Raw genomic sequence first — 21,222 nt, 5'->3', positions numbered from 1 at the left:
TGAGAACTTTCTATGGCAAATGGCTTGCACATAAATGCATATTCCATTTTTAACTTTGTTGGCTTTTGTGGTTCGAATTTTAGAGGTGTATTTATTTAAATCCGAAGGTGTTACATTATTTTAGTGCAGCACAAAGTTTTATTTTGGAAATACAGTGAAACCTCATTAACGGCAAAAGCATTTCAAATTAAGTTTGCCCAACTGTTTAATATTTTAACTAACAATTGAACTATCGATATCTGTTTGAGACTTCTCTTCTACTCTAATAATGCTTTAATCTCTTTTGTCAAAAAAACGATCAAGACTGTTCATCCAACTACACGTACTAGCAACTGTCACAGCATATGCGCAATTCGGCACATTAATAGCAATTAAGACGAGAAACCAGTGACGTAATTGATTTAGCAACCAGTCGTGCGACGGTTGCAGTGCCGATTGCCTCCGGTAACGGCCTGTTATTGGCTTACACGATATATTGATTGTTTTAGGATCTCCGTGGCGTGGCGTGGCGTGGCGTATGATCAGTATAATTTCAGAGGTTGCGTATTGGGAGTTACGGTGTTTTGTGGTTTGTATGTTGTTAAATTGTCACAGCCTTACCTACTACAAAATGTTAAACATCTGTTGAACACTTGTCTAATAAGAGGTGACTGCAAAACAGACCTTATTTCAACGACATAATCTATCATTTTTTTGAAAAGTGTGCAACAGACGCTTAAACGTTTTTGTGGTACGACGGTGTCTTTAATAACTCTTAAGTTACTCAGTATTTTTAAATCAAAATAAATATGGACGGTTAGTTAAAATATTGAACTACGAAGCACAAAGAAGCAACCGTTTAAAACTGAAAGCTATTTGTTATGTTTAAACCTCAGTTTTTCATTACGTTGGAACTCGGAACGTTTCCAAACAAACATTTTTAAACGTCATACATGAATGACAGATTGCCGTTGGGCGCGAAACTGTGCGATTGTTTGACACGAGTTTTTCTTTGTATAAAATAAACGATTGTACTGGTTTTCACTGATTTGTTGTATTTCTTAACGTTATTAACTGGTGACATTTTATCTACAACCCTATCATATTCATGTTTTCTCATTTTTATTAGTGCTGGTAATCAGTACCCAATAAATAATATAAGAACACTGGCTTCTACCGGTTTAGCGTGCCTTGATAAATGGGATATCTAATATTGATAAAATTTTAAATAATTCAATCGGACCAGTAGTTCATGAGATCCGGGAGGTCAAGCAAACAGACAAACTAACTTTTTGGCTTTATAATATTGTATAGATAGGCAGGGGATCCTTCTACACCGAGGGTTATTTATGTTTCTATCTATCAATACTTAAGGGCGCCTTTGAATCAATGAGTAATCTTAGCCGTCTTTGGTATCTATCTATACTGCAAACCGCTTTTTTCAATGATTAATCTTACGAGCCAGTTTACAAAGAAAAATATCTCACTGTACTAACCTGATAGCCATACTCTTGGACTTGAGATGATGCCATCTCTGGTTCATCTCATCGAGCCTCCTCTGCAGCATGACGGCATCCTCCTGCGAGGACAGGGAGCCGAGGAGTCGGCGTCCTGTCCCCGTGAGCGACGCGTACACATCGCGGTGTGTCTCGATCTCTGATTGAAGGTCCTGCAACAATGATGGAGATTGGTTAGTGGTTTTGTAGCAGTTTTGATGAGCGTAGAAGGGGTGGTATTCGGAATTTTTCGGTGTCAATTTAAGGTATGTTTTGGAAGACTGCTGCCAATTCTAACTGCTGACACACAAGAATGCATAATATCATCGGTCCATAGCCGAGTCAGATGCGGAGTAGGAAAGGACGCTCTAATAATGTTTAGCTAGAATATCTTTTACCTACAAAAATAAGGATTGACTTAAGCACCAAAAAAGTGTCCTAAGTCGGATGCTTTTAGCTTAGGTACAACCGCATTAGAACGTAAAATGCCAACAATGCAATGCATATTGATTGAATTCCAAATTATTACAAAAACACAATAGGTAGTTACAAATTGCCGTGTGCATAAACAGCTCCATCCACTCACTTAACATTAAAAATCACCCACCAATAGCCACAAGAACAAACCAATCGAACAGAAATATCAAATAGAAAAGTCCATTTTCATAATGAACTTGTAGTACAGAGCGGTGATATTTTCTTTTCACCCGCATTGTAACAAAACGAACAGAGTCCTATTACTGAAGCTACGCCGCAGTAATGCTATGCCATGTTTTATTCATGCTGTGATTTCATAAAAACACAGATATGTCATAGCCTAGGTCTCGTCCTACGTGAAAGCGAGGCGAACAATGCTGGTACTTTATTTTAGGATTGGACAGGAGCTGTGTTTTGTTAGGACTTTATGAATTTCTTTTTTAGATATTCATAGCCTTCGCCTTACCCATTCTAGATAGCTTCCAAATCCATTAAAAGTCATGCCTACTTAACATCACATTTTTCTTGCCTGTACTGAATTTTATCTTATCCTATTTCAACCGTATTTGAATCTTATTCGTCGTATATAATTTCTTGGGTATCTTTCAGCGATAAAAAATTAAAAGCCACCAGGAATACTTAAAGACGGTGAAAATATAGCTTGTTTTTTAAATAGCTCACAATCAGGCTACCTGTCCACCGGAGCGGAGCTAGGCTGCGGAGTGGAGAAACTGAGAAATATTAACCAATAGGATTGCACAAAATCTCCGCTCCTCAATCCAATTGGTTAATATTTCTCAGTTTCTCCACTCCGCAGCCTAGCTCCACTCCGGTGGACAGGCAGCCTCATGGTACGATAGTTTATAGCTATAGCATCGCCTAGCATTCCAGCTCCTGTAGTAAAGAGATTCAGTTAAAGTAGCTCCCACAGCAGATATAAGTGGTCTATTTGTGCGGCTTTACCATCGCTGTCGCTTAGCACTGCGACCAAATTGTCGACACTTATTGCTGTGGGTTTTGCGACTAGTCGCTCGTTTGTTTTCGGCTTTAGGTTACGATGAAGTGACTTTTGGCTTTTGATTTTTAGGATAAAAATATTGCAAGATTAAATGCGATTTAATCAAAATGTATTGATTACTGCAGTATTATATGCACCTAGAAAATAATCTAAAGCCAAGAATTTAACAAAAGAAAACTACGAAAGATGATGACGAACTTCTACATTCACAAACCAAGATAAAAATAACTACATCCACACACAAAATCCCCATTGTTCGAACAAGTTTAGCCAGTAATACGTAAACCACAAACTGTTTACCCGGGCCGGATCAAACAACAAGTTTAATTATTGACCGGCAGTTAGTTAACTCATGAATAACTGATCGCCGTGTAACTTGTAACACAAACACTGCTTACTCCCTGTACTATTGACGGATTGAAGGATTTGGGAGTCGGGGAATGTGTGCTTGTATTAGAACAATGGATTATGCGGTCAATTAATAGTGTGTTACCAAAAAAGGGTGTTTATATACTTTACACTTACGGACAAAAAAATTGAGCTACTACAACATTAAATAACAGCTTGAAGGTTTAAAATGACTGGTAGGGAAGCTACTGCTAGCTAATGTGCCGATTTTTAGACATAAACACTTGATTAAAAGTTTAATAGTTTCCTGAATTCTTTCTTTAATAGTTCATCTGCATGCGCTGTGTTAACAATTTTCAGAATATCTCTTGTATATATTTTGGCACTTCTAATTACTGAACGTGTACCATATGAGGAAGGTTGTACTAATAAGCGACATGGAGGACTATGCACACAGCTTACATAGTGGCTGACCCGAGCACGATAGCGTAGTGATTGAATCTGTCGATAATAATTCTATCGATAGTCACTTATTTAGAACATACCAGGAATCAAATCTCAAACTACCATGTACTCGGTTATCCATTTGGAAATAAATTATTAAAATGTATATCTAATAAAATGTTATACACGCATTTTACGTTATAAATATAAAATGCACAAATAAAACCCCCACATTTACCATACCTTCTCTCTGCTGTAATTTACCTCAACCACCATCTTAAAACGAACCTGTATTTCAATAAAGTTTTCAGTTAGTAAGTCCGCACACTTACTATACTATCATACATTTTCAGTAAAACAGTGACACTCAAAAATAGTAACACACTACACCAATTATATCGAAACATCGATACTATAACGTCCTCTCTTCCCATCCCTAGCGACGACAACCCCAGCAATATTGATGTTGTTTACTCAAGCTATCGCCGCCTCACGCGCAGCCCTTATAATATAATACAATATCAAGGGTTTATTATAATAAGGGCGGCCTAATGCTATGATTCGCCTTTGTTATTTCCACGTAGGGATAATCGATAGGGTTCAAATCAGCTGAAAGGGATAAGTAATGTTGCTTGTCATGCAAAGCAAGGAAGAAAATTGGGTTTTGTATTCAGACAGGTAGATGGGGTTAAAGTAGAAAATAAAATCTAAATGTTGGAAATCATGTGCCTAGTATATTTGCCCAAAAAACTCTACCTAAATAAACTTAATTTAAAATTTAAATGAAAAATTTGTACACATTATAACACCTACATAGAAAGTTCTATCTTCAAATGTCTACAATGATGAAGTGGTTTCTTTCTTTTTCCTTTCTATAAATCTCTATTTTGATTCAAAGATCATCCACCCTTTGCTATACAAACGAAGTATGGGAACCGGCGTTTGTCCCCTGCGGGAGTTCACGAACAAACTGAACTAACTTCTTAAAACTAAGTTACGACCCTTCACGCAATTATGATGCCTTATTTTATTACTGAACGCGTAAAACAATTATAATTTAGTACTCTTGGACTTCAACTCCACTTAAAAGTAAACTTAATTAAATATCCATGGGAACTTCAGTTCAGAGTAATATTAAATGGTATTGCAAAGATAAGTCTAAATAAAAAAATATAAGTTATACACATCAGGTCAAAATAATTGACCACTTTGAATTCATCACAATCAAGCAAAGGAATAAAATCATACAGCCACGGAAACCGGATTAAACTGTCGATAATACCATTCATAAAGAGATTCGCAGTTACCAATCGTTTAAAATCGTTACAGTTCAATATCAATCGGTTTAAATCATTCACATTCGCAAAACGTAGCAAAATTCAATAAAATTCAATCGAGAATTAATTAAAAATTCGTTATGTACAAATGTTTGTATTGTCCAACTGTTCGTTGATTACAGTGGCGGTTGAAAAAACTTGGCCATTTTAAACATTTTTAACCGGATTTCTGCTATTGAATTCGGTTTACTGTGACTGTTACTGTTTGTTAGTTTAACTGGATAGTGATACGGTGGGCGGTTTATAATTCTCGCTGTGATTTGTAAAGATTTATTTTATTATGTTTCTATGAAGTTAATAATAAACAAAACTTAAAAAAAATGCTTTGGTACACAACACACACATTGCCACATATGTAAAAATATTTCAAACAGTGTCATAAAGACATACGTAATAACCCTTTAGTAAGGGGGATGTTGACTGTGGTACTTATATCTAAAATACTTATAAGTTTAATAAAAATACCTGAACAAAATATAAAGAAATAACTTCTTTGACCTGCTTGTAATTACAAGAATTTGTTTCGTAAATATTCGGAATCTGTCGACAGTATCCTTTGCAATATAAAAGATTCTCTTTAAAAATTACTCTTAGCAATAGCAATACTTCGGATACTTTGTTACAATATTATGAAATATCTTCAGCGAGTAACTTGAAATGTGGCTACTTGAGTCGCTTATTATTTTGTGTCCACGTAGCAAAATATTTTGCAATGTTAAAATGCAGGTTTAGAAAGCTTATTGCCAATATGTATTATGCGTATGTCGGTCTGCCGCTGCTAATTTAAAGTTTTTTTCAGTAAAATATTGAGAAGGTAATAAATAAATAGTGAAGTAAATTGCATCCAATTTCAATTCATATTTATTTACAATCTGCCCAATTTTACGTCAATATGGTGTAATGTGACTTATATGTAAGATTTTTATTGAAAGCCGTATTTTTAAAGGGACTGTTTTTATATAATTTATTCTCTAAAGTACTTCGTTAAATATTGGAAGTACTTATACAAATTCTCTTTGACAAAAAGCTGTTTATCTCTATACTCATTATTTATTTGGTCCCCGCGCTCCAAATTTCATGCCCGGGGGAAATTTACCAACTTACTTTCCAATAACAAGCTCTAAGATGAGACAATTCTATTAAATCCTAAAAAAGATACAACATTTACAATTTTAAGCAGAAGGCTTTATGGAAAGTTTCGAAAACTTGAACTTAAAAGATCTTTTAGTTTCTAAGGGCCATTTACAAGCTATGTATAGTTTCACGCATAGTCTTTCACTTTATAATAGGAAAAACATCAGTATCCAAAAAATTTAAAAGAAACTCAAGTTCCCATTTTCCCTAATTCATATTTATAAGTCGTAATGAATATGCAATTACAAGAATATCAGATAAAATTTTAGCCTGTATCTAACGGTCGAGAAAATATGAGTTTCCCTTAGGTACATTTATTTATTTATTTTATTAAACAATTTATGTACACACACACAGAATACAGAGAAGAAGAAAAATAGAAAAGATAGTACAAAGGCACAGCTTATTGATACACTACTACTACTACTACTTATTAATACATTTAATACTGCAACACTTCATTATACCGATAGGGGGCGATTCGTCTTCCCCGTCTTACCTGGTCCTCAAAGATTTATTACCTGCCAGATTTACTTAAGTACTTTTATTCAGCTTGTTATGAACAAAGATTATTATGTAGACGCGCTAACTTTCTCAAGTTCTTGGTTTGGTTACAGTTTTATAAAGAGTTTCGCTTGAATGGGTTTATGGTTAGATTGAATTATTAATTTATTATATTAAGAATGTTTTAGCATTATCTACAGAAATTAATTAATTTCATTGTCTTAGATTGTTTTATATAGTTGCTTAGGAATATATATTGAAAGAATTGTATTTAAATGACATAAAAGAATTGTGTGAATAATTAATTATTAATTTATCTCACTTAACACATTTGCTACTTCACATAACTTTTGAATATTCCTCTCACATACAGAGGTAAAATAAAACTAAAAATACAAACGACTACAATAAATTGCTTCAATATCTTACAGTTAGGCATAAAACGCGCGCCTAGTCTCTGAGAGGCACAGGTGCGCGCTAACCTGCCGGGTCGTATCGTTAAATTGATACACTCCGCCGGCCTACTGGCAGCTTATACTTAATACTGGCTCTTACACTCGTCACTTTAGCTTGTCACTAAATAACATCTAACCATGTATATATGTATATCGGTCAAGAGGTTAAGCAACCCTTGTCGCAGCCGCTTCATGGCTAACTGACCAATGTGACCATGATGAGTTCTTTCGTGTTTTGTAAGGTGCGTCAAATTGGTGAATCCTGATATTTGAATCTCTTTGGCAGTCTTTACTGGTAGTCAGAAGCCAGAAAGTCGGACAACAAGACTTAGCAGAGAGCATCGGTTTGTCCAGGTACCTGGGCTGTGGAGGTCAGATATGTAATCGCTCCACGAGGCACACTGGTCCTCAGCTACATCTAGCTACGACTCTGATCCAACGAACATACTTGAGAAAACGACTAGGCAGATGACATTTAAACTACACTTACTATAAATACACAAGTTTGTATGGAAATGTGTTCAGTTGTTGACGATTGCTTGACCAACATGAAACTTTGTTCAAACGACAGTTTGTGAAGTTGGGAATGAAATCTGTGTACTTGCACTGCATGGTGTAGTTAGTGGTAAGCTTATGTTATGTCGTGTAGCTACAGACGATAGCTTAGCTTACTATATGTGTCTCTATAACGGCAAAGGGGATTATAATACTGGTTGCATGGCAATCGTTTCCATACTTGATATAGCTGGCTACATGGAAAAAGTATTTAGTAGGTCGTAGCTCAGTGGTATGTATGATCTCATATTAATAAGGGATGCTGAAAACATTAAAACGTTAATGTGAATGCTGTTAGAAACATTAAGCACATAACACCACTAAATCAAGAATCTACTCAACCTGAATTCACAAACACGTTCACAATCGTCAAAATTTAAACAAGGTCAGATTAAAAGCATCCAACCGCCACTTAAACCTTCAAACACACAGGATAACAGGGTTTAACTATAAATCAAATTGGCCTCACAGAATCATCCCAAAATTCAGCACGAATGTGAATTAGAAAACCCAGCGATAACATTAAAACGAGGATTTATTCAAAACACGAATGTCACGTACTTATATGTCCCGGAACAAATTATAATGTTCTACAAAGCCGTGATGCCCGGGCAGACCCGGGTGGAGCCGGGCGTCAAGTGTAAGTAGTTGCAAATTGACCGGACACATTAGGCTGCGTTTGATTAGGATCTAAACGCGGTTTGAATAGTAAAATTTTGGTCATGGGTTTAGGGGTAAGCGACAGGTGGTTGATGGGAGGTTAAGGATTTCATTATTGATGACGGGAAAACAGAACAAGGATTGGTAGAGAGAAAGAAAACGTTCAATATTCCCCCAAGAAAAATTGCTGCAGTCATTTTCGGTAAATCCTATTAAAAAAGGACTGATATCTGAATAGGAACCCGTAATTAAAATAAATTATCTTGTCTTAGCCATGGTGATTTTTGGAAATTCAAAGTCTTTTTAAATTGAAATTGCAAAAACATGACGGAAAAAATACGAAGATGGGCAATAAATATTCAAAGAGCACAATAAATTATTTATAATTAAAATGGAAGCGGAAGGCTACACAGATGGTGTGCTAAGATTTACAAAAAAAAAAACAATGTTTATTGAAATGATTCAGACTCAGTTGATTTCTAAGGGAAAATTAAAATCTAAACCAGTAAAATAAAAAGATCATTAATAAAATAAAAACACAATCCTCCGCAAATCATAATCATATTAGTAACAATTAAAAAGATGACGACCGGATTAAATCGGTTAGAACCAATTATAACTGGTAACAACATGATAAAATGGCGTTCAGTTTTTGCTTGAAACAATTAGCGTTTGTACAATTTATGCTCGTAATAATCATATTTGTCACAGCAATGCATTTGGATAATCTAATTTGGAAATTATTAGGCTGTGAGGTTTGGGATTAATTAGTTATGGGAGGCCATTTTTGGTTTTATTACTGGAAATGCTACTAAAACACAAAACGGTAAAAGTTTTTGTTGTCAGATTAGTCATTGAAGAAGAGGCGCAAAATTACATAACAGTGCGATCCTCCCACTTGCTAGTTAATTACTACTTTATTATGTAAAACTTGATTAAAGAACATACACACGCTGAAATATCATCCATTAAAATTCACCACACAGTTGATTTAATGCAGTTAAAATTTCACTCACGTCTCTTCAAAATCGTTTAGACAAAGCATCATTAAGCCGAGCCAATTTCAAATGATTTAGCTGCCTTCATCTCCCATAGCCTACATTTCAGACCCCATCAGATATACAAACATACATCAAGCATAATCCAAAATCGGAAAAAGGGAAATACATTAGTAAAAAAACTTGGTACAGCCAAGTGAATAAATCAAGTTGCAAACGACTGTGGTACCGGGAACCGGATCAAGCGAGTAATCCCCGGCTGGTAACCGGGTTGTAACCGGATTTAGGCGGATATAACCGGGCCGGCCACCTGCGATAACGACCCGTCGCGGTTGCGCTCCACTGGAGCTCAGTTAAGGTGTCCCCACACTTGGATGTGCAGGCTTTTTGGCTAGAAATGCACTTCGAAATACTTGGTATGCATTCGAAAAAGATCTAGGATTTTCAGTGATTTTGTTAGCATTATTTATCTGAATAGAAATAATTATTCGGTCAAATTAGACAAGACACATTTCTTAAATCTAGATTTTATATCTTTGAAGTTACTTTAATTCCAATGGCTGACCAATTTTACAGCTGCTGAAATCTTAAACTCACTCTACGTTATACTCACCCGAATGCATTCGAATCCGATAAAAAATCGCGACCCTCAGCGATGTGGCGCCACCCTAACTCTCTTTGCTCGCTCACTCGTTACAACGTTCGCTTTTGTTAGTTTTACAACTTTCTTAGCTCACCTATTGCATCGAATTGAAATTTCTTTTTAAACATCTAGTTTAACTTTGTGTTAGTTTAAAGTAATTACAGTTTTAGAGGAAACTGGGGTTGGCGATGTGGAAGAGTACAGTGACCCAACTGAAGAGAACTGATTTAATTGTGGAATTTTCAATGTCAACGAAACTAACTGACCAAGAAGAAGTTACAAAGAGAATCTTACAAATAAAAACATAGTTATAGAAGTACTTAAAGATACAAACAAAACCACAACAGACGTTGAAAATGAAGTAACATTTAACAGAGACGATAAAACCGCTAAATATGACAAGCATCTTCCACAGGTAGCCGCAAATTCCAACGTAACTTAGAATAAACTTAATATCTCGCAAAGTGGGCCAGATACACCTGAAACTTGCTACTGTGACGTCTTCGTTAGATAAGTGGGATAAGTTATCTGTTGCTTAGTTAAGTAAGGGTGGGCAGACATCCAAGTGTCGAGATGGAAGGATAATGTTTCTGCTATTGTTTCGTGTTTTGTTTTGACTTGGATATCTTTGCAAGATCTTATTCAGTGCCTTATAATTTTGCTGGTAGTAGAAAAATGACATACTTGATTATTTCGTAAGTGGTAAGAATGGTCTCGTCAATGTTCAGTGTTATAGCATAGCCCCAATGAAGTATATGCATGTTTACAATAGAGCAATTTTTAGCTAACACTTTGCGCTTCTACAATTCTCCTAAAAGTAGAATCTACACAAGTAGGCATTTTAACAATTTGAATCACAAATGATAAAAGAGTTGGATTACTTCGTTACTTCAATATTTTCAAAGTGTTTTACTGTGTTATTGGTTAGCTCATCTATCTTCGATGGAGCTCCATAATCCACACATAGACAAGTTAATACGTCTTCCAGACAAACTGTTCCTACATACCGAGACTAATACTTCAGCTGTCTTTTTATCCGGTCTAATCTAGATCGCACCGGCTGGCGGTTGCGAAAACTAGATAAGGAGTACAGAAGTTCCACGATTCTGAATCTGTTAATTGTGTACCTGAGTTTGGTTCCTAATATGAAATAATGGAGTTTTGTACAAGGTTAGTGCCTAAACTAGGTTATAAAAAAAGCAAAAACATCTAACTTATAGGACGCGTAAGAACTTATATAAGTTTGATAGTTCAGAAAATAACTAGCATGCCAACTCCAAATTTCAATAATTTTGATGATAGGATTTTGATTATAACAGCAATCTTAGACTCTTATCTTTAGTAAGAAACCCACATTTAGATAGGTTATTGAAATCCACCGTAAGACAAAATCAATAAGGTTTATAAACAAAGTGCATATATATGGACTTCTGCATATCCCTGCTCAATCCTATAACCGGATAAAACCAGTCACGTCGCTCTCAGGTTGCACGTACCATTACTATTGCATACCGACACTCCAGACACTCAGACACTTGAATATAAATTCTATTTACAGGGAATTATTGAAGCCATTTCTCGTAAAAGTGACTGGGGAAATATTATTTTGCTTATTGGCTTATTTAGAGTAACTAATGTACTATGTCTGTATTCTTTAGGATGAGAAAAAAGTCTTCTTCCTTTGATTGATAGAATATTTTAAGTAGCAAATGAAAGATTTTTCGATTCGTTTGTCACTTTTTCATTATTTACTAATCAGTACTCGGCTTGTCCAGTGCCTGTAGGACTTTCAAAATACATCTTATGTTCCATTAGTTCATCATCATTTTCTACATAAACCTTTCTGACTTCTACAAGATTATCTAACATACCCTCAGCTTCATATTACGTAATACACAGGGAGCATATTCTGGTCCTCACTCACACATACACACACTACACGATGACGTCATAGCTATGTACTTCGCATATTAAATAGAGAAGTGTGACGTGATTAATGGCGGGACAACCAACTGTTTTTGTATGAAAGCTTCAAGGTGAGAGGGTTTAGAAGACAGTGAGATGAAAATAGGGGAAATTATTTTCATGTAAACTTGTAAGGAGGAAATATTGTTTTTTTAATCCTCACTAATGTAATAAATGAGAATGTAACTGTACTGCCTTGAATATTGAAAGGAAAGGTTTGTAACACAGATTGTCTAGAACCTGAAAATGGACATTTAGCAATCCATAGGGGGATTAATTTTTCCGAATCATGTGTGAAACCGCTTAAATAGGAGTATTTTGGAACACCACCGAAACCAGTTTTGCATAACAGCGGAGCACTTAGCAAAAATATAGAATTGCGGCCAAAAAAACATGGTACCTAACTAAATATACAAAAATAAAATTCTGCAAAAAAATCTACGCTACCAACTCAGACGATCCAACTCGACAAATTAGTCGCAGCGTCCGCGGCGAGTAATCGCGTTATCTCAATCAAGTGGCGAGCGTGCCGCCGGCGTGCCGCAGCCGTGCCGCGGGCTCCACGCTGCGTTCACGAGATTAAACGCTCTGCTTACAGTGTGTGAACTGTCCTTAACTCGATGACGGACCAAATTGCCTACCTGATGATATTTTTGATTAGGAAAGAAAATTATGGCGAAATTGGTGAAATGACAATTATGGTTTACGTCTTGTAGCTAGATGGCTTGTAGCTAAAAATCCATGTCTTTAATAACAAAATTATGTAAATAAAAGTTATTTAACACCAGTAAATGTATAAGACAGCAGCTATCAAACACTAGGGTTACAAATCCATTGCAATTTCGATATATATTTTTTAATAAATAGGCCGAGTGCCATGAAAGTGGCTCAAAAAACTAGGTTAAAAACAAACCTCTTGACCCTTCCCCTCTGAATTTAACCCATAAACCTACCTACGTAATATCCGACATTGCAACATTCCCTTCAAAGTCGACAAACATCGCGCCTAGCCTCTTAGGGACAAAGTTAATTAATACCTCCGGTTCTACCCGGTTCTAGCCGGTTATACCCGCCTGCATTCACCATAACTGTGTCATGCTTTGAACCTGGTTTACATCTAATTACCGTCAAACCTACATCCAGTTAAATTTCAACCCTATGCCAACAGATTACGGTTGAATTTACGCTGAGGGTAACGAATTAGGGTGAGCCGCAAGTGAATATTTTAAGGGATGAAATTAATGTTTGATTACGTTATTGTAATTTTCACGATGTGTTTACCTCGTATTTGTTCGGTTAATTGCTAATTTTAGTTTGTTTAGTAATCAATAAATCGAATACCTAATTAGTATTATTATTTAACTTTGATATGAGGACCTAAAGTGAAAATATAGAAAAACTCACCTTTTCAAAATGTTTCACCTCGGCCAGCAACACGAAGTTGATATGAATGAACCTCGCGTCCTCGCAGGACCGGGCCTTCTGTCTGTACCCAGGCTTACTATAACAATATCTATAACCCGTATACTCCGAACTGTTAATGTCCACTTTCAGCCCCCCACTATAACCCCAATCACCTCCACATCCCCAACAAACACCTTTGGTAACGAACTTCTCCCAAACATCTGTAAGGCCTCGCTTCTTCGCCCCCGCAAGGCCACTGCGGGGGCGGCCGGGCCATGTCCCGGCGTTGGCCTGTGGCCTGAGGCCCTTTTGAGTCCTTTGCAGTTTCCACTCCCCGTACGTCCCAGTATCAGCTGGCTTTTTCCATTTCCATTTGGATATCACGCGTGATTTTTTGACAAAGTTTTATTTTGCACTCACTTTAACTGTTTTCTTGTTGTTTGCCGTATATTTGCACGTATTAGAATTAAGTATTTTGATCTCACGGTTTGCATTGGATCTTTCTTTTTTTCTTTCACTTGTACCTGCTTTCTTCTTCAGTAAAGATACTCGAATTTCTGTTCAATAATTACCGGGTACTTAAACGTAATTAGCTTTTAACATAATTGGAGTTCGGAGCTGGTTTATTCAAAAGCGAAGAGGCATGTCTGACTTTGCTTTTGGATTCTCTTCCAATGTAATGTAATTAATTATTTATATCGCTTGTGACGTCACGCATAGAGATGTGTCAATGGTTTATCGATGTCGAAAATATAAGTTTTAAATAAGTTGTAGAACTAACTTCGAAAATAAAAAGGAACTTATTTCAAGATCCCCAAAGTTTGACAGCGCCGACGACGCTAGTAAAATTCCGCCACGGCCGCTATTTTCCAAAAAATCTTAAATAAAAACAACTTCTTCTTAAAAATAACGCAAGTTTCTTAACGTTCGAACTTGACACTTTCGTACTTATTAATTAGTCCCCGAAAATGTAAACTGAAGTGGCGTCTTTTGAGTAAAATCGCTAAATCATACCCCTCCCCTCTTTCTGCTCTACACCCCCTCGCAGCGCCTTCGGAGGCCTATTAATCAAATAACTCTCTTGTGATTAATTAGGAAATCAGCAATTAGCAAGAAATCGTTGAAATTAACGGACGTAACGATGTAGGAGAAAAGAGCGCACAAATCTGCTTGGAGAAGGCAATTCCAGTTATTAATTTACATATTCCAATTATTGAGATATATTACTAAGTATGCCAATAAAAACCTCATGATTATTTTATATCTAAATCTCCTTTTAAGACATATAAAAATTAAAGTCCATCAAAATAAAAACCATCAACTTCGAAGTAAGAAATAACATAATCCATCCATGATGTAGTATCATTGAACTACGAACCACATAAATAAATTAAAACATTTCCCAAGATTTTGTTAGTCTAGTGCCACTTTATAAGAAAATAAATTCGCGAGTGTAATCCTCACGAGGGATTAATATCTTATTGTGGCTTTAGATAATGAACGGGACGAATAAGTATAGATGAATAGTCTTAGCTGAGGCTGGGACACGCTCAATGGTATTGGGGATAAATGGACAGATAAACTTATTCTGGTACGTAAATACATATTTTTTTAATGCAAGTGTTTGAGAACATTGTATGTAAATTACTATCTGTTTACCTATTCATAAGGTTTTTATATTAAGCAACAACTAATGCCAAAATGATCATAATCGGCGATTCGGTCTCAAACTTAGGACATCTCAACCAAAGTGATCTAACGTCAATGTTTTCCTACTAACTTATTTCACTAGAAAATAATTTTCATACTTCAATTTTATTTAACTGACAACCAACATTTATTTTGAGGTCTAAAAGACATATGTAACAAATAAAACTGCAGAAAAATACCCACTACTTCTTCCTTAAAACTAATTATACCATATTCAGCCACTAACGAGCCATTACACTACTAGAAAAGCCTACAATAAATTGTTAAATAAGACATAGTTTGTCTGTCTGTTCGTCTTGGCGATGTTCCAGTAACAATTACCCTGGTACCCTGCCTACCCTCTTCTATGTAAGCGTTATGTATTTCTCTCTTCCAAGGATTTGTTCCAAGTCAGTTTTTAATTGGCTTGCATTTTGTCTTGCTATTGTTTTCTACGAATTTAATTGCTAAGAAGTCTTGTTACTGTATTTGGATCGTTGGGTCTGGAAATCTTGAGTCTGATTGGGGTTGTTTGTTTTTATAATTGTGGAGCTTGTGGCTTTTTAATTCGGTCGGTGTCCCGGCATTATTATATTATTATTAGTGCAGGTAAGTTTGCCGTATATTTAGTTCAGTGGATAAATGTTATGATATTAAAGTAGTGATAGTAAAGATAGTGATGAAACTCTATAACGACTTTATCAAATATATTGTCGAAGGGAAGATCAACGGAAAGAGGGCAAGGGGTCATCCGAGGAGTAGTAACATAAGGAAGTACAAGAATTAGCATATAGTAGAAATAGAAAGAAGCTGTGTCTATGAGACCAAGGCTCTTAAATTAAGGAAAAAAGTTATAAATGAGACTTTTGAGTGTTAATCAATAACTATTCACAACTAACTACATAGTAATTTTATTATTTGTCCAGTTACATAAAAACCTTTAGCGAACACAAAAACAAAAGCATTAAAACCTTACTTATAGTTGGTATTACAAGAATCTACTATAATAATAACAAAAATAAAGGAGCCACGAGCCACAGAAGTGGAAAGAGTTAGCCAAGTGTATTAAGATCATAGCCGCGGGCCGCTGTTTCTTGTTTACAAGTTTTTTTTAGTTTTCTACCGAGGATTTGTGGAAACTCCGCGCAGGAAATATTGTCTAGGACTTAGAGAAATATGAAAAATGTTAGCCTTTGAAGCTGGATAAGTTTTATTGTAGCTGTTTTCTTAATGTGCGATATTATTAAAGAAAAGTTTAATTTTTATATTTTACTCTGTCGAGGTCCAATCTACACCATAAGTAGCCGAACACTCAAACACCCCCGATTTTAACACAAGCTCTAAAATTCTATTTGTTTCAAAGAATGTTTGATTAAGACTTAAAGTTATGTAGCATTTGAGTATTTCGAGGTTAGTATCAGTAACATCATTTATCTCAAAATGACAATCAAACCAACGTTATCATTCAAAAGTTGTGAATAAAATCGATTCGGAGCAAACCAGTTCTCTCCGGAACAAACCAGTGTCGGGCTGATTTTTACCCGGCTCACTCCTTTATCTGGTTGTGGCAATTTCCTGAATCACGGAGACTTATTATTGGTACCGAAGAAGGGTTGGGGAGGTTCTTAGAGAATATTTTAGGGGTGAAATTTTTGTAGGAGAACCGAATCAACAGGATTCGGTTTTGAAGAGTGTTCATGAATTACTAATCTAAGTGGGTGCTAAGAATGCCTAAGGTGTTAAGATATTTAGGTAGGATTTGAGTTATGACCTGAACTGACTGTTAATCAAGTAACAAGCTAAAAAGCTTTTCAAAGGATAGGATTTACTATGAAATTAAATGATGAAGATAGGATAGTAGAAAATTGTCACTGAACTGTCAATTTTTTCCCCAGATTTAAACCCGACTTTTTATCTCTACTTCTCCGCGGCAAATATCTGAGTGGGGTGTTTTCTACCCCAAGAGGCGTTTAGGAAATGAAGAAATCCGGTCCTTGGGGGGAGGCATGACATTAATAGAATTCTGTTTCATCCCCCCTTCATCCGCCTTGGGACATTATTTGGAAGAAAATTTCGCCAAAAATAACTTACAATTTAGATAGGTACGTTAATTTAGTATGGGGTCTTTCTGGATGGTATTCGATCATGACTCTATGACGAATTCAATTTGAACTTTTTGATTAGATATTGGCAGTTTGTTGGAGATGCTATTGAGTGTGAATTCCGTTCTAGATTGAATTGATTAACTGTGAATAATTAATTAGATACAAACGCGTATTTTTTTGCGGTTGTAGTCGGTTAAAGAGTTCTATTTGGGAAAACTCTCGAATAATTTCAACTTATTGGTTACAATAAGAATGTAACTGCCTAGTCTAGCTTGAGCAGTTAAGTTCAAGTTAAGTAACAAAGTATAAACCTAAGAGCCGTCGCACAATCTATCCGAGCTGAAAACTTTACGATTTATTAACACTCGCTACTTAATTAATGTTACAGATAGTTTTGTTACTAGATGCGGCAACCGTTTGAGCGTACCTCTGGTTTTCTGTAATTTATTGTTTCTTTTGGAATATTTCCACAAAGAACATAGTACAGTAGGTACTCGTATGAAAAATGGTACGTACTTATTTTGTCAATTGTCTCATATCCATAGTAAAGTCGAGTAAAAAATTATAAATCTGACAGTCTCATCAATGCAAATCTGACTTGGACTAAATTAAGATAAGAAAAATTGTTTTTAATTTAATAAGTTCATCTTTTAGGTAAATCTGGCACAAAACTTATATTTTATAGATAGCAATTCTACATCTGTGACTTCTACTTAAGAGTCCGTTAAAGTTTCAGTTAAGTGCGACTGATGGGTGGCAAATGGCTCCACAATCAACTGATGCCTTAAACTCCAATCTAACTCGTTTGGTTAAGTTTAACCTCGCAGTGTGAGCGTTAGGGTTAGAAGGACTTTTGAAGTTCTCAGCTATATGTTTTAGTGTCAATAATTAAAGAGGGTATGAATGTAATGTCGTTTTACCACGATTTTTTTATGTGCGTAAAAATTAATAATAATAATAAATAATTAATGAATATTTATAAGTAGTTGTAAACTTGTAAGTCATTGTTAACAGTCGCAATTATGTGAGTTGCTATCAATATTTGTGAAGGCGTTATCGCTTAAGTAAATCTTAACTCAGAGTGAGTTATGTTCGGGAAGTTAATCCTTTATTAGTCAACATTTGTCAGTCAGTCAATGCCACTAAATTCTAACATAACTATTACCTCAATCCGAACCCAACCACACTACAAAAAGTCAAGTAACTTTTTCGAATCATTAATATTCAGAATGGCACGGTTCCTTTAACATCGGAATCCCGTACATTAACCTCGTTCAGTCCCAAAGTCCCGGATCCCGGGACAGAGACAGACAGGTAACCCTTTTTACCGACTTCCAGTTGGACGAAGTTTGAAGTCGGTTTGAGATAATCGTGGCGCGGACTGACAGAATCAGACTACGGATAAACAGTTGGTATTTCTATCTTCGATTCTTGTTCTATTATTGAAGGAATTGTAGCAATAATAGATAGGTATACCTGGATCGATTTATGTCTATCGTCTATACTATAAACGGTTTGTATCTTGTCTTTATCATTATTTGTATCTAGCTGATCTCCGCGCCACAAAGGAACTACTTTTTGCATCTAGACGAAAAATAACTTGTCCTTTCTTTTATGTAAATCGGTCCAGTAGTTTTAAAGGGACCGCCGAACAGACAGACAAATTAGTTTCGCATTTATAATATTAGTACGGATCTCTAAACATTCATAATTCTAGACAATAAATTCGTCACTTTGACACCTCGAGAAACTTTTTGAAATGAACGGTTAGAACTTATAAACAAATCTATAAACTTGGCCATTAAGTGGGTTCAAGTGTAAGCATTCCAGCGAGTTTATTAACCGTGTCTAATTGAATTAGTCGGAAGTTTATCATTTAAAGACAGATGACAAAGAAAGCGAGTTAGTGTCGGGAGATGGCAAGGGGCAAGCAATGAGCTACAAATTATGTCGGGGCGGGAAAACGTTATGATTTTAATTTAAAGACAATGGGCAGATGAACTTCATAGTCTTAGGATTAGGTATACTTGTGAAGAAATGTTGTCCTTTATTTGGGAAGCATGATTTTAATGTTTGAACGCGTTAAGATCACCAATACTTATATTTGAAAGTGTTTGCTCGGGAAGTAAGAAAAAATATTAAATTCATATTTTATTATAGGCAGTATTAAATTCATATTTAACTTCTTAACAAAACGCCCCTACTTGAAAATAGCTGACACCCAGTGTTTTCCATAGAGCAACTGCCTATCATACCTCCTCAATCCAGTTACCCAGTCAGCCCGATACCCCTGGTTAGACTGTTTTAAAATATTTCTAACCAAGATATATTTGTTTCGGTGTTTACGTACCTCCCCAAAAACATAACACGCGTTCCTAAATTACTACCTAATCATGCTACCAATAGCTATGAAACTATCCAGCATGTAATGTAGCAAACAATTCAATCAAGTACACGCGATCATACCCGTGGGACGTTGTCTATCGATCGTCATAACCGGAGCTCCCGCCGGCGCTAATAAACGATATGTACCTGGAACAAGGAAATTGCTTATTAGTATTGATTTGTTATCACATGAGAAAGATAAAAAACAAGAGTAGGTAGGCAAATGTTAAACCAAGCAAATGGTAGATAATATCATGATATAAGGCCATTCTAAAGAACGCAAAGCAAAACCATGATAAATACATAGGACAAAAATTATACCCAACATTTATTTGGTTTAAACAGTATAATGTAAAATTTTGCTTTATTAACGAATGGAAATCGAAGCGGCTTATTAAAGCGTATTATGATAAATATAGTTAATTTGATCCGATTAGTGAAGTTAATAAAACCAAAGTAGCCGAAAATTGTTTCCAATTTTCAAATCCGACGTAAACGAATGAAAGCTGATTCCGAGGGAAATCATCCCAAATTGTTATGAAAGTACCTTTTAATTTAGAGGTCCCGAGGGCCCCGCCTCGGTTCCAGTAAAAGCTTGATTTTTATTTCACTTATCAGAGGGAAATAAATCAAAATATTTTTACATGTTCCTATTTTGGAAACTCAAGATGCTACACAGTTTTGAGATATCTTTGTTTTTTCAGTTTAATTAGGCCTCTCTTTGATATGTTTTATAGGTAAGTATTATATTTAAACATTAAACAAAATATGAACAATATATAACACAAGTTTCAAGGAAGACAACGACGACAAAGGGAGTATTACCGAAAGCGCCTACATTTAAGACAAGAGCAACTTTGTCGCGGAACATTTTGCTATAATTTTAACATCAGGCGCTTACACTAAGCGGAGGGGTGATAAAATCTGATGTTCCTAGGTGGCGCTTAGGACCTTATGTCTTAAACTTATGTAATTTATTCATGTAATTATATAACGCTACTTTAATAAGAGAACTTATTGCTTCTTGTACAGAGTTGTTATTTATGTGACCTAGAGGCTCCTCTACTCTTGTAAACTTAATATCTAGAATATACAAAACACGGTATAAAACTAAACTAGCACATGTCCTGCCGCAGTATAAACTAAGTAAATAGACTAGAACTCGCATTTGCTCTAAAATCGACCGCAGTCATAAAATTCTTGATCGCTTACTGATTTTAGGGGCCGTAAACAGAAAGTGGGGCATGCTCATCCGTTACTGGATGTACCAAATGCTATTCAAATAACATTCTATAAAATATCTTCATCTTATAATAATGTTAAGCTTAAGCACTAAGTATTCTAAGTTTTCTCATTCATTACTTTGTTATCCAAGTTACTAACAATAGTGAAGAGAGAGTTATTATTATTTTTAGCTCCAAGACGAAGGATAAAGTTACTCTATCAACATTTTCTTTACGCTTTATATATATTTTAGATCAGCGTCTAGAAGCAATGTCTTGTTTTCCATCTGATCCGAAACAGTAAGGCTATTTCAAGCACAATATTGATATTTTCAGAAATATACTTTATCTGGCTTTCTCCTTGGATATTCTAAAGTAATGCTTGAGGCGAGCATTCTTGTAG

The 21,222-nt window shown here is 35.6% G+C and overlaps 1 protein-coding gene across 1 annotated transcript in view; it reads right to left on the bottom strand.

Annotated features, from left to right (window-relative positions):
• LOC110377436 (dystrophin, isoforms A/C/F/G/H) overlaps window positions 1-21,222 on the bottom strand; it is a 407,988-nt gene that overhangs the window by 73,705 nt on the left and 313,061 nt on the right. The window contains 1 exon segment of the mRNA XM_064040791.1: window positions 1,476-1,648. Within this exon segment, the coding sequence (XP_063896861.1) occupies window positions 1,476-1,648 (173 nt within the window).

Source organism: Helicoverpa armigera, chromosome 23, assembly GCF_030705265.1.
Source record: "Helicoverpa armigera isolate CAAS_96S chromosome 23, ASM3070526v1, whole genome shotgun sequence".
Lineage (NCBI taxonomy): Eukaryota > Metazoa > Arthropoda > Insecta > Lepidoptera > Noctuidae > Helicoverpa > Helicoverpa armigera.
Note: the sequence above shows the minus strand (reverse complement) of the source record. Positions and strands in the feature narration are given on the sequence as shown.